The sequence below is a fragment of the Schistosoma haematobium genome, chromosome 2, assembly GCF_000699445.3.
Source record: "Schistosoma haematobium chromosome 2, whole genome shotgun sequence".
Classification (NCBI taxonomy): Eukaryota; Metazoa; Platyhelminthes; class Trematoda; order Strigeidida; family Schistosomatidae; genus Schistosoma; species Schistosoma haematobium.
The window spans coordinates 38362533-38377031 of NC_067197.1; the positions used below are offsets into that span (position 1 = coordinate 38362533).

The 14499-nt window shown below is 36.9% G+C and overlaps 1 protein-coding gene across 1 annotated transcript; it reads right to left on the reverse strand.

Moving 5' to 3' along the window:
• Positions 1–4078: 4078 nt before the first annotated feature.
• Positions 4079–12350, reverse strand: AP3S2 (AP-3 complex subunit sigma-2). The gene is made up of 5 exons (XM_051215147.1): positions 12288–12350; positions 7654–7797; positions 7524–7615; positions 7152–7486; positions 4079–4348 (listed from the first exon to the last, which is right to left on the reverse strand). The coding sequence occupies exons 2-4, from the start codon at positions 7720–7722 to the stop codon at positions 7273–7275; spliced, it is 375 nt and encodes a 124-aa protein (XP_051068331.1). The 5' UTR covers positions 7723–7797; positions 12288–12350; the 3' UTR covers positions 4079–4348; positions 7152–7272.
• Between the last annotated feature and the right edge of the window lie 2149 nt (positions 12351–14499).

A 14499-nucleotide genomic window follows, 5' to 3' on the forward strand; every position in this document is an offset into this window, starting at 1 on the left:
ACGAGTATTGTTTAACTCGTAAACATCCATGTATAAGAGAAACAATAAAAATTTCTAGCAATCAGTGCTAAAGTGGATAAGAGAGATAAAAGTATAAACTGACTTCCGTAAATTTGGTTATACAAACTTATTCCTATATACTGTTTAACTGCACCCATTTTGTCAGTAAGCCGTAAATTTATTAATTGAGTTGTCCATTTCATAAAATGCTCACTGGAACGTCATAAATCCGCATCAATTTAACGGGGAGTGAAATGAGAAGGCAATAGCTTGTAGAATGATTGATTCACTATCTTTCACCTACTTTGTGATAAGTCTAGATAATGATTTTAGTATCAACCATTTTACACAAATAATCATGAATTTTCCAATCTAAACGATTTTCCACATAATTACGAAGTGTAAAGTAACCCAAATAAAATACACATTCTGTCTTGACTACTTGTGAGTAGTCTAAACCGGTAGGAATGTTTTTAATCACTGAAAAATTTGCACCATACTAAAACACAGATATATAATCGAAGAATATTCTTTTCAGCAAACTCCCTTCAGGTTCTACAATTATGTGTCTAACTTAATAATCCGAAATACGGTTAGGTTTAAAGCGAAATACAACGTTTAAAGTGATAGCATATGAATTCAGATTTGTTTGTAATATAAATGACTCATTTGAAGTGTTGACTTGAATAAGTTTATACGTTAAACGAAATAGAGAGGATTATAATCAGAATAAATACGGTTAACATGGGTTATGAGAGATAATATTGTAATTACAAATTAGAAATTATGTAATATTTAGAGTATTATGAATTATGTACGAACTAGTAAATAGGGTTGGATGTTGGGTAAATTTCTTAAAACGTTTACAAGTATTATAATAGTAATGATAACAATAACGATAACAATATGTGTGAATATGTTTAGTCTACGAAAATGCAGTGAGGAAGGTTGTATGAAAATTAATTAAATTATATCACCATATCATCATAATGATTGAATAATTAGGCTAGAAGTTGGCCAACATAATAGGAGCGATTGAACTTACTTCTAGACACAAAGCTCAAAAGTTCTGATCCAAATAGTTATTGCTTCAGACATCTGAAAGATTATAAATCTGAAGGATTTAGGCAGATCACTGTTCACACAATATGTTATTGTACATGATTGCGCCATGTTGGCTGTATGGCCAGTTTGTATTAAATAAGCTAAAACCCAGCTGTTAATATTTTTAATTATACCTTTGCTTAACCACACTGTGAGGTGCTAACAGGCACGAAAATACAGATTCCTATAACACCTTCCAATATAACTTGCTACGCAAGAGCAGTTGGATTGATAGATACAGAAAGAGGTGGCTAGTCTAATTAATTTATCTATGAATCTTGTAGTGACCATCGAACGTAGGGAAAACATTAATTATAGTTTACATGCATTGAATGTGCCTTGAATTACTTTAGTATTAACATTTCGCGGGGTGCTTCGTCTCTAGATTGTAGGCATATATACAGAGGGTTTATGCTACCAGTTATATCTTCTTAACGCTCTCTTATCATGGCTGAATGTTTATTCATAAGCTTTTTCGGATATCCATTTTCTTTCAGATCAGTACGCAATGACATTTTTCTTCTTTAACCGCATCTAGGAACCATACAGTCTTAATTCGATAATGAAAAGTCTTAATCAAGTTCCTTTTTACTGTTAAGGAACAAAATTAAAATACTTTTGTATATTGACCAGTCCAATTAGTTTTCTGTTTTAAGTCCCTTCTCAGTGACTAATCTATCCTCCTTGCAAGTAAAACATCGACAAAAGCTATTCTACCTCTATTTCCTTCATCATATGTGAATACGATAGACGGATGAACTTCTTTAAATTGCTTGAGTGTCTTTGTTCGGTCAGTATGATAGTTGAACGTATCGCATATATATCGACAGTTAAATGAAAACTTGTCAATATGCTGTGCCAATTGACCGTTTTCTAGTTTAGTGGAATAAAATCTCAGCCGTATGGAACCTAGGGGCGAAGACATTGTAACACCATCTATTTGTCCATATATTTCATCAATGAATTTGAAGTTTACGTTCATAGTACATTTCAGTAATAATTCCAAAAAGAAGTCCACCGGGTATATAGTCTTTCTTTCTTGTTCTCTAAGTCATTCACACATATATTCAACACTCTCCCTGAGTGGAACATTTTTAAACAATGATGTTAAGTTAAGGACATCATCATTTGTCCTTTGGTGTTTACGTTTTTGACCTTGTCGACGAACTGGAACACATCCTTAATACTATGCCTCACTGTATGTTTGTGGAGTGGTTTTAAAGTGGTTACTAGCCACTGTACTACAGTATGCTAACGGGAATTGTAAATGTCTAAAATCAGTCTCAATGAGATATCCGGTTTGTGTAGCTTTGGCGGTCGGTATAATTTGGGTATCAACGTCGTTGTTTCGTTTGATAGAATTACCTGTTGATCCCTGAGGTTTCCTAAATATCTAGTCTGTTCATTCTCTATCTTATTATTGCATCCTTCTAGTCATTCAGATTTTGGAATTTTAAATGACCAGTCAAGATGTTATTCACCTTGTTGATGTAGTCTGTGTGGTTGAACAGGACAGTCCCCGTTTCATTATCAGGTTTCGTAATCATTGAATTTTCGTCATTATTAAGTTCACGAATAGCTTTGTGCTTTTTAGTTAAAATGGTTCTGTAGTTATATCTGCTATTCTGAAATTGACAGCAGTAATCAACCAGAAATAATCTAAAACGCCCAAGACCATAATCGGAGGTCGGAAATAGATTTTAAATTGGATGTCTTTATTTAATTATGCAGTTTCGTCCATCACAATTTTAGATCTAGTGATAATGATCCCATTTTTCCTTTATTTAATTAGTTGCCGGAAAAATTATGAACATAAATTATAAGTTCAATCGGAGATTTATTTTGAACTGGTTGATTTTCTATGCTTTTGAAAAGTTGGATACGTCTCTTCACTGATCTTTGTTTAGTTATCTTTGTAACTCAATGTCTTCTGTTAATTTATCAACAGTAAGTTTCCTGTGAGCAATCTTTACTTCGAACTCCAAGTCAGTATTTAATAGATCAAATTGGTTTAATGGATAATAATCCAATGCTTTTTTGTTTTGATGAACTTGATTACGGCAATAGTATCTTCTACAGAAGAGTTTTGGATTATGACGTGATTCAATAGAGTTCCCAATAAATTCCAACGACGTTTTAGCTTTCTTGAACTCTGCGCTATACTTCGGAACTTCATTGAGTGCCTTCAACTCAATGGGTTGATCCTATTTTAATCGCTGAAAAACCCCCATCATTAACGATTTTATTTTATATTATAAAGTCTTGAATTTACACGCTATAATTCTAAACGATGCATTTTACCTTGAACCTGGCCATTTTTTTGATTAGTAACTTAATATAATTGTAGAACCTGAAGAATATTCTTCGTTAATGTGTTTTAGAAATGTTTTTATTTAAGTATTATCCTCAAATCAGTAAAACATCTTGTATAATTACGTATAGACTTTCAAAAGGTATGTTTTCACTAAAAAATGAACAGGACCTCACAAGTAGAACAGACTTTCTTTCATTCAAACATCACTTAGTACACGAGTTCCATTTTTCTATATGGTTGCTCTCAGAAATTGACTTTGTGACTCCAGAATTACATACCTCCATCCAGTATAAAACTATGAAATTGATAAGTACTATTCAGTAACATTTACTTGATAGCACTTCAGGGCCTACTAACATTTATTACTTAATCTAACTTAGTCAGACATTTTGGAAGCAATAGGCTTACTGAAATAAATGAATTATTTGATATTACTCCGTTAATTAAGTGAAGTTCATTTATAATGTTAATTCTCTTAAGATATACAGACAGATCTAGTTGACAAATACCAACTATCACGAAATCTACATCCAGAGTTTCCCTTTAACCACATAATATCATACTATGAAAATAAAATTCAATAGTTCTGGAAAAACAACACCCATTAAGTACAGCATACTCCAATGATCCCGACAGAAAATTTGAATGAACAGATACACGGAGATCAGTAAATATAATTTCGGAAATAAAAAAAGCATTTTAAACAAGAAACAAATAGATAATTTTGTAGTTATATATGAAATTATTAGGTAATACATAACAAACAGATAAAACGAAACAAAGAATAAGCACATATACAAAAAAATGTCAACGTGATAGTCTGTTTTGCAATGATTGTAAATCTGGAAAACGTATCTCCTTGAATTTCTGATGAAGATTTAAATCACGCATTGCTGAAACAGCCCGAGCTGGCGCTCCGGATAATCCAGACTAACATTTTTTAACAAAAAAGGTAGAAACAGGTTGATCACATATAAGTTCATGTTTTATGAATGATACAATCGGCACATAGAAAGAAATTAGTGCTTAAATTCGTTTTTTTTTTTTAAATTAGTGTGCATAGCGTTCATAATTTCACTTCAAATTTCACCCAAAACTCTTTTGGATATAAAACAAACTAGCTGCAATCGGATTATGAAACAGAATGATTCATTTGTAGCGAACTATTGTATACTTAGGACATAATAAGCACTTAGTTAAATCCATAACCATATCACAAAGTGAGATAACAATTTGACATAGGCTCTTGTGTCCATTGAAATAAAACGGAATACTTATGTTGTGGTATGGGTTACTTATATCCACACAAGTAGTATATAACGGTGGTCAGGTATAAATGTATTTCAGTAGAAGGTCGATGAGGAAAGAACGGGAACGGAACGCAATTAGTATGAAAACGTATGAACAATGAAATTTGAGACAATGGTTTGATGTTTGCAACAGGAACAGTCAATTTTGAGATGATGGGTTGATATTTTGCAAATTAACAATTTATTACATGGTTCTCAGATTTTATTGAGATGCTCTGTAATTTAACGTCAAATACATTCGATTGTCCCAACTGGTGTTTTTGTTCACTACAATGTGACCGACAGATCCTTATTACTTCTATGGTACGTACTCGTACACATATTATCGTCACCTTTTACTCACGTACATTTTCTGTAGGTATGCTACTCTATTTTCGTTTATTCATATGAACTATGTACGTGCATTGGTTAGTATTGCCAATCCCAAAGACGTATTCGCGCGATCATTTCCTGCCTGTCTCCTAATACGTTTTCTTGAAATACAATCTCCCCGTTACATTTGTATTTGGCATTAATATCATCTTTATTCAAATGGCATTAGCTAAATTATTATATAGGAAATTAATAATGGGGACCAATAAATTATGGAGTCAGATGGGCCACAAAACGCCATAACGTAAAGACTCCCATGCAAGTCAACGGTCGCAAGTCACCGTAAGCAAAGCGAAAACCAACAGAAGCATAGATATGAATAAAAACAGAAACAAATTGAGCATTGTGCAGATTGTTATAAATAAATAATATATTTGTAATATCAAAATGAGATATTACAAATATATTTTTTATTTATAAAAACAGAAACAATTACGGTGCGAGAAAAGTTACACGTCAGTAGTGTAATGTTTAAAACTTTAGGGAAGATGTGCAATGGACAACGACGGTTTCTAGTTATCCCAAGCATGCTATCTCTATACAACTGAATCCCCTAAACTACTTGTATTTAGTAGGATGGTAAACTTAAAGGCGAACAGTTTGACAGTTAAACTGCTACAATATACTTCGATACGTAGACGTAAGTACAGTCTCTCGATCAACGTTTAGAAAGATCTATGAAAATATACTTTAGCCAAAACAAGGTCGTAAAACCACCTTATTCAATTGCCCAATCTCTTAATTCGATCTGTTTTATTTTCGATAACATTTGGAAACAGTTCTGAAATACGTGCCGATATAGATTTCTTACTTGAAGACTTCTCGGCCTTGAGCTTGAGCATGATGCTGTTACATATTTTACCACTAAACAATGATTGCTATCCGGGTGGTTAACTCAGTGTTTTAGATACCATTAAGATTAGGTTCATTTCTCTGAGATTATAGTGAAATGAGTTATGTTGAATATAAACTTGATCATTCAAAGTTCAGCACTGATATAAAGCGACTAAATTTAACTCAATTATTTAAATTCTCACCCAGGTTGATTTAATTAATGATTCTAGTCTAGATGATGCTCAGGACCTTTCATTTTCAATCGTTTTACTTCATAACCATCTTCTGCCCGTCTAAAACTTCACGACTATTAATCATTTTGTACTTAGACACTGTTATCGGATTGACAGTGACTGTTAAATTAATGAAGACCTACGGAAATGCTGTTAAATTTCTAGAGTTCATTGCCCCACCTATTTGGGGGCACCAGGGCATTTGGGGACCTGGTACGGCCAAGAGTGGGGAGAGTCTGCTCTTCTAGAAATGCTCTCACATGGTCACGTGTATATAGCCTCTGCCAGGGAAGTCCTACTCACTGCCTTCTCGTACCACGGGCGTTGTTTACGAAATTGAGAGAACGAAAAGCGAGTGTCTGGCGCTTTAACCGGGTTGGTGGACATGGAGAGTCCACCTAGGGCAGTTGGAAAACCCTGATTCCAAACCAATGATGCACATTGGCTCCAGTATCCTGAAGGAACAAATGGCGTATGAACCAATCGTTGGTCACTGACTACCATGGGACTGCATCGCCTTATGTTGCTCCACTGCCTTGTGGACCAGACCTTCAGGTCGAAGGCTCCGGGTGTGGCCCCCTAAGAAAACCACCTGCTTCGGTTTGGGCACTCGGGCAGTATTATAGCCCCCACACATATCAAATGAGATCTGTGTGGCGCATATCTATTTGGTGCCTCCTTGTACCAATATCTATGTGTTAAAATAAATAAATAATCCCACTTATTCATTCTGATAGTAAATTATTAGAATATTTCTGAGCTTGACCTTTTAAAGATTAAATAATAAAATGACTGGAATGAATTCATCTATACGCATATATCTTAAGGCGAAAAAATTCCTTGTCTAGAAATATCACTAGTACATAGTCTATTTACGAATTTCATCTTTTATCATTTTCTAACTTATAAAATATTCCTTAATTAGTTTGGAACTTTAATCCCTTCTTTATTATATCAATAGTTACAATAATAAATTGAACTTGCCTCTTGTTTCTCTAGTTTTTGTTGTTCTTCATATCTATGAGTAATTTCATTAATATGAGTTTCTAATACCATTCCACCTAATACAAGTTCATTTAGTATGTAGTGTACCTATACAAAAAGATTAAAAACTTTTTTTAAAACAACAAATTACCTTATCTACATGAAAAATTAAATCAAGTTCACAAACATTCTCAAAACATTTATCTAATGCTTCAACAAATACTTGAATTAAATCCAATATGCCAAGTTCACTTTCAGATGAATCAACACAAAATACAAAATACAATGTTGCATAATGACGATAAATTAATCTATAATCTTGTCCACCGACTAGTCTGTAAAAGACCAATATACAAAAACAGGGTATCTTACGTGCCACCTTCTAAAAAATTACAAACATCATCATCTCTTCTAGAGACCAAATGAAAAACTTCTTTGACAATTTTCTGTTGTTCATCTTCACTCTGTGATTGAGATACAGTAAACAACAATTTAAACATACATAGTGCTCATAAAACTTTATTAATCTTGGTTTTCCATGGTTATTAATAATAAGTATGGCACGAATCATCAACAGGAAATATCAAGGTGTATCCGAAACTAGCGTTGCATAAACTCTCTATCGCTTCAGTGAACCGAAAAAAACCTGAAGCAAAAATAAAAGACTTAAGTAGCCAACTTTTATGGAAGTAATAAAAAATTAAAGTTACTAGTGTTTGTCGATCAACATAAACATCACCATGAACGTTATCACAAGTCAAAGACTTTTAAGATGTTCAGTCAGTCAGTCATCTACAACGTAGGATCAGGCACATGTATGAATCGGTCCAAGTTGCCATACTTTTAATTAGTATTTACATGTTGAAGATAGAGTTAGAGCTAGTGACACGATGTACGATCAGGTTCAGCCTCACCCAAATGTATGGAGAGCTATTTTATCATTTATTTATTTAGTTGAACACATAAATATTGGTACAAGGCGGCACTGAATACATATGCGCTACACAAGTCACTTGACTTGTGTGTGGGCTGTGATACTTCCCGGGTGCCCAAACCGAAGCAGGTTGTTTTCTTAGACGGCCACACTCGAAGCCTTCGACCTAAAGATCCAATCCACAAGGCAGTGGAGCAACTTTAGGAGATGCAATCTCATGATTGTCGGTGGCCAACAATAGTCAGTCAGTCAGTAACAACGTGGAACTTGGTACGTACGTACATCAGTTCGAGTTGCCATACCACATTAGCACAGAGATGCAGTTGTCGACTCAAATTCTGTAGTGGTAGAGGTAGTAAGAGTATAAGCAGTAATCGGAAAGATTAGGGTTTGAAGATCTTATTCAAGTAGTATAATCCAGTGAAATAAATTTGGAAAGAAAATAAACGACCTGAAGAATTCAGAAGATTAGAATTTGGGGGAACACAAAGAGTGGATGCACCTGCGCCATTGCAAACGATTTTGAGCCATGTCATTCAAAGTCTCTAACCATTGGTCGCTATCACCTCGCGGATTCCAACCAGGTAGTCTACACCTACCAACATGGCTCAGTCCACTCGTCAGTGACTTCATGGATTTGTGCCACGTTTTGGTCTGGCCGCCCCTAGCTTCCTTCCAGCCTACTCCTATACCAGAAAACATCGCACGTCGGGGCAGTCGGTGGTTGGGCATACGTAACACGTGTCCCAGCCATCTCAACTGATGAAGTTTCACTACTTCATCAATTGATTTGCCACCCTTACCTGGTACCCGTTTCCTAACAACTGCGTTACTTACTCGGTGATCCCAAGATGTACAAGCAATGTTTCGAAGGCATACTTCATTCGCTACCTCAGAATCCTGGAGCGTATGAGTACTATTAGTTTAGAATCAGAGTTTTCCAACTCTCCAAGGTAGATCCTCCGTGTCCACCAACCCGGTTAAAGCGCCGGACATTCGCTTTTTGTCCTCTCAATTTTGTAAACAACACCCCCGCCACGAGGAGGCAGTGAGTAGGACTTCCCTGGCAGTGGTTGTGTGCACGTGGCCATGTGGGAGCATTTCGAGAGGGAGAGCGGACTCTCCCCACACTTGGCCGTACCAGGGCATTTGAGAGCTAACATATCAGGTATTCATGAGTGCGCTGCTAAGACAGATTGGTCAGTAGATACCAGCTTATCAGTTGAAGAAGCATGGTCTATATTTAAAGGCACGTTTAATTCAGTTACGTCCTCGTTTACACCATACCTGGTACTACGTAGACCGAATAACAGTCCACCATGAATAACTAAAAAAGTCAAGAAACTTATTGGACGTAGGAAAAAGCTTTAGAATATATTCATCTCTACTGACAACAGTATAGATCCAGTTATTGTAAGACTAGAAATGCTTGTAAAGCGATTATTATCAAGACTAGACTGTCACGAAAAACAATTGCTTAGGAATTTTAAAAATATTCCAAAACGGTTATTCTCGTATACAAAGAAGTGAACTCAAAAAAGTGATGGAATCCCATCACTTTTGGTACAAACAAATCCGTTAATGTTGACAAGAGATGAGGTCGAAAAAGCTGAAGCTTTATCGGAATATTTTAAGTGTTTTCTATCATTGATGAAGAACGACCAAGGATTAAGTGTGACTTTGGCGGCTTGTTGATAGATCTTGTAGTTATTGAGAAATGCACCGTCTTAAGACTACTTCAACATCTGAAACCTGACAAACCCAGTAGTTCTGACGACATTCACCATAGGATTATGAAAGCCATTGTCGAATGTAATTGCTGAAATTATAGTCATACTGTTTGATATGCCTCTGCGGCAGTCCAGAATGCCAAGAGACTGGAAAGACGCAATAATTAGTCTGGTGTATAAGGCGGGGAGTAGAGATTCAGTTACTAACTACCGACCCGTTAGTCTAACCAATGCAGTTGTAAAACTAATGGAAAAGATTGTTCGGATGGCTGTTACAAACTATGTAGAAGGACATAATCTTTTATCTGTGGAACAAGATAGTTTTCGGGAAGCCATGACATGTTTGACAAATCCGCTCATTGCGAGAGAAGATTCGGCCGCGGTAAAAGATAGAAACACTTCTGTAGATGTGATTTGCATAGACCTAAGAAAAGCCTTTGATAAGGTCTTCAATTCGTTTCTTAAATTAGAACTGGAAAGTTTTGGAATCCACTATAAGGTCAAAGACTGGATAACTACTTTAGCAACGTGTATACCATAGAAGCGCCCTTCTCGTCAGCGTATACAGATCCCCCCACACATACACTGGATAGCGTGACCATTAAAGAACTCGATGTCTTTGGTCTGCTAAATAAGCATGACATAGGTAAATCCACGGGGCCCGATGAATTACATCCTAGGCTACTGAAAGAATTATCTAACTTCGTTGCAAGCCCTTTAAGTACATGCTTTAACCTATCCGTTACGCAGGGTCGCTTACCGAAAGATTGGAAAAACGCCATAGTAAGTCCTGTCTTCAAAACAGGCACGAAACACAAACCTGAGAACTACCACCCCGTTAGCCTAACTAGTGTGGTTGTTAAAATCTTAGAAAAGATTATTCGGAAGGAGCTGTTTAAGTATCTCGATAAAAACCGGATCCTCTCGGAGAAGCAGCACGGTTTCAGAATAGGTTACTCTTGTCTCACTAACTTATTAGTGGCTCGTGAAAGCTGGTGCGCTCTTAAGGACCAAAAGCTACCTGTAGACGTCGCCTTCATTGATTTCAGTAAAGCTTTTGATAAAGTTCCGCACAACCGGCTGTTATATAAGTTAAGAAAAGTCGGGATTGGAGGCAATCTATTTATGTGGATAAAAGACTTCTTAGTTGGGCGGCAACAAAGAGTAAGGGTGAACTCAAAGTTATCTAGCTGGGAAACTGTGCTTAGTGGAGTGCCCCAGGGTACAGTTTTGGGGCCAGTGCTATTCCTCTTGTATGTAAATGACCTTCCTTGTCTCCTATCATCATCGGGTCTTGCTATATGCTGACGATGTCAAGATATGGAAAACGATACGATGTAAGAGTGATAGCTTAGAACTTCAAAATGACCTGAAGAGATTATCTGAATGGTCTGAAGCCTGGCAGTTGCCGATAAATACTTCCAAGTGTGTTGTGATGCATATCGGTCATCAAGGTACAGATGCATACACGATGAATAACACTGAGCTACCTGTCGTCCAGACATATAATGACTTAGGAGTTATCGTTAGTCAAGACTTAAAGACTACTGCACACTGCCGTGCAATAGCCGCCAAAAGTTTTAGAACGTTATGGTCAATACGTAGGGCTTTTAGTCATGTCGACGCTAAGACGTTTTTGACCTTATATACAGTGTTCGTACGTCCTAAACTTGAGTACTGCATACAAGCGGCTAGCCCCTGCTTAAAAAAAGACAGTGAGCTTCTGGAAAAGGTTCAGAGAACGGCCACTAAGCTGGTTCCCGGAATAGCGAAGCTTCCGTATGAATCTCGACTGGCCAAGCTGAACCTTTTCCCGTTGTCATATCGCAGAACTAGAGGCGACTTGATTACAGTCTACAAATTGCTTAGTGATAAATTTGCACCTAACATGCCCTTATTTTTCTTGTCTTCCAAAACAGAGAATTTACGAGGACACTTCAAAAAAGTTCACAAGCCGAGAACAAATTACTTGTCAGCTGACTATCGACTTTCCCATCGAATCATCAACGAGTGGAACTCATTACCTCAGCACGTGGTTGAGGCTCCATCCGTCGACTGTTTCAAAAGAAAGTTGGATCAACTGAGAGACCACTATTGCCAGGACTAACATAGGCCATCGAGCCTCCTGTCCTTCCCAAACTGAAACTGAAACTGAAGCGACTTTCTCCTTGACAGGAGACAAGGGGTATGTGTAACTGGAGCTCTCTCATTGTGGGGACCTGTAGAAAGTAGAGTTCCCCAAGGCACATCTTCTCTTCTTACCTTATGTAAATGAATTGCAAACTAGGTCTTTTTAGTATTTGGATGAAATATTTAGATTATTATATCCAAGTCGATGACGCAGGAAGCGCACAAAATGCACTTAAATTTAGTAAGGAAAGTGATAAATAATAATCAGCAATAGAAAATCCTCGGGTCAAAACATTTTGTTGACCAAAACTAGACGTAGATATTTTGACCCAAAACACTTACCAAACAGCCAGTATGTGGACTCCAAGGTCGCAGAGGCCAAACAATCAAACCGTGAAAGTAAATTGACAATAATCAATATCTTTGCTGCAAACTAACACATGCGTTTCAGTTTCTTTGTTTGGATCATGATGTTAAGCAGCGTTTATTGGTAGTCTTACCAATCGATGGCAGTTGCTACTGTGAATTTTTCTGGGATTGTTGGTGACAAGTATGGATTAAAGCAAATAACTGTATGAGAACATAAGATCCTGTTCTGAATTCTTGAGAATCCACCAAAATTCTCTTGGAGGATTCAAGACAAGTTTCTGTTAGTATCTGTTTTTTCTGGTCGTTTCAGTACTTGGCTGCTCTTAAACGGTAAGAGATATGATTACATTCCGAACTACTATGTCCTGCATCTAACTTCTAATTATTCCCCATAAGATTGAGGGTCTGGGTGATAGTGGTCCCAAATGACGCAGGTCTTTTGTCTCGCTTGCGGCCGCGAACTTATACAGTGTCTCGTCACGACAGACTGAACCTATGGTCACTTTCGTTAGTCTCTTTCTCCAATGACTTGGATTCTTATTAGTTATTTTGGGTTCTCTTTGAGCTTTATGACTTTCCACATCATAATCTGTCAAACGACTAAGAATCCCAAAGGCAGCCGGCCTGTACTATTTGTAAACATGAAACCAGGTTACCCAGACAAGATGGTGGGGATTTACATTATTAAGCCGTTATGGGAAATCAACAGAGGAAATAAGTGTAATTTAGTTAAGGCTGATCAATTAATAAAGTGGTGTGGGGCGATTCACCAAGAAAGTAGCTAAAATGGTATTTTAAATATGGATTGCTCATCTGGGTACCTCAGTTCACTTACATTCAGATAGAGGTACCAACTTTGAAAACATACTTTTTTCAAAACTCATGCCGTGCTGGGAATTCGCAATACACGAAAAATTGCCTACCATTTAGAAAGCAACAGGTTTGTTGAACGACCCAATTGAACACTCAAAACGCTACCAAAAGCATTTGTTATTCAGGAAGAAGCTAGATCACAGGAATTTGCCATAAACATGTTTACTAACATATCGCGGTAACGTCCATACGTCCACTGGACATACACCTCAGTTGCTGTGGACAGAGAGGGGTGTATGGCTTCCAGCTGATTTCTTGCCGCCAACAATGCACTCAGAAACTCTCTTGGTGTCAGACACGGTTATGAAGCTTCGGGACGACATATCGAGGCATCATAGTATGACTCAAGTACATTTGGGCATGGTACAAAAACATCAAAGAGAGTATTATAATTAGAAGGCTCTTGAAGTACCCTTACAAGCAGGAGAAAAGTATGGTTAAGAACAAGAAACCTACCAACAAGGAAAGTAACTAAACTATGTAGAGAATAGACAGACCCCCATGAAATGGACGAAGTCTTAGCGAAATCTTCATGTGAAATAAAAGACCAGAAACGAATCTCACTTACATATGGTCGCCCAATATAATCACCTAAAATTGTCTTGTGATCGTGTATGATATATGGTTAACTAAAAACTACACCTAAGTTACTTTTAAAACAATCGGTTCACGACTGCGTTTTGTTTGGTTTGTTACGTATCTCAAAGTGATAGAATAAGCAGTAAGAGCATCAAGAGAGAAGCGTCTTGTGGTTTGAAGTTATTGATTGATTGGTCGGATCAGTACCTGTATTTGGACAGTCGCAGCTAGTTAGAGGCTCACTGAGACGAGAATGTACACACATCTGACAGTAATATTTACTCCAATAGCGATTCCAGCCAACCTATCGAGTTGATGGCTATAGTTTTATTGTCACTGTTGCACCCTGTTTGACCGTATTAACATCCACTAGCATAAATTTCAGAACGTCAATAAAGCCGAGCAGTACTACATAATAATCATTGCAACGAGGCGAAATTGAAGCCTTCTGAATCTGTGGAATTATGTGGGGTTTGTGTTTGTTACCACAATAACAGACCTAATCTGAAATTCGTGGATTAGTCATGATTTGACTACCTAGTCTATAAGATCTAGTATGGAGGTCACATCACTTTTTATACTAACTAGCCCTGTTGTGATAATCAGCACTATGATCTTTGGTACTTCTGAACATGCTCTGTCCGAGGATAAAGTAGTATATTTAATGCAAAGATATGAGTTACACAGATTTAGTAGGCCCACCGGGATGAACCATCTCCTTTAGATTTTCGGT

Coding starts and splice junctions, on each gene's coding strand:
- AP3S2 (XM_051215147.1), bottom strand. CDS start 7,722: ATGATTCGTGCCATACTTATTATTAATAACCATGGAAAACCAAGATTA. Junction 7,616..7,653: donor TAAAGTTTTATGAGCACTAT/GTATGTTTAAAT, acceptor TCTCAATCACAG/AGTGAAGATGAACAACAGAA. Junction 7,487..7,523: donor AATTTTTTAGAAGGTGGCAC/GTAAGATACCCT, acceptor GGTCTTTTACAG/ACTAGTCGGTGGACAAGATT.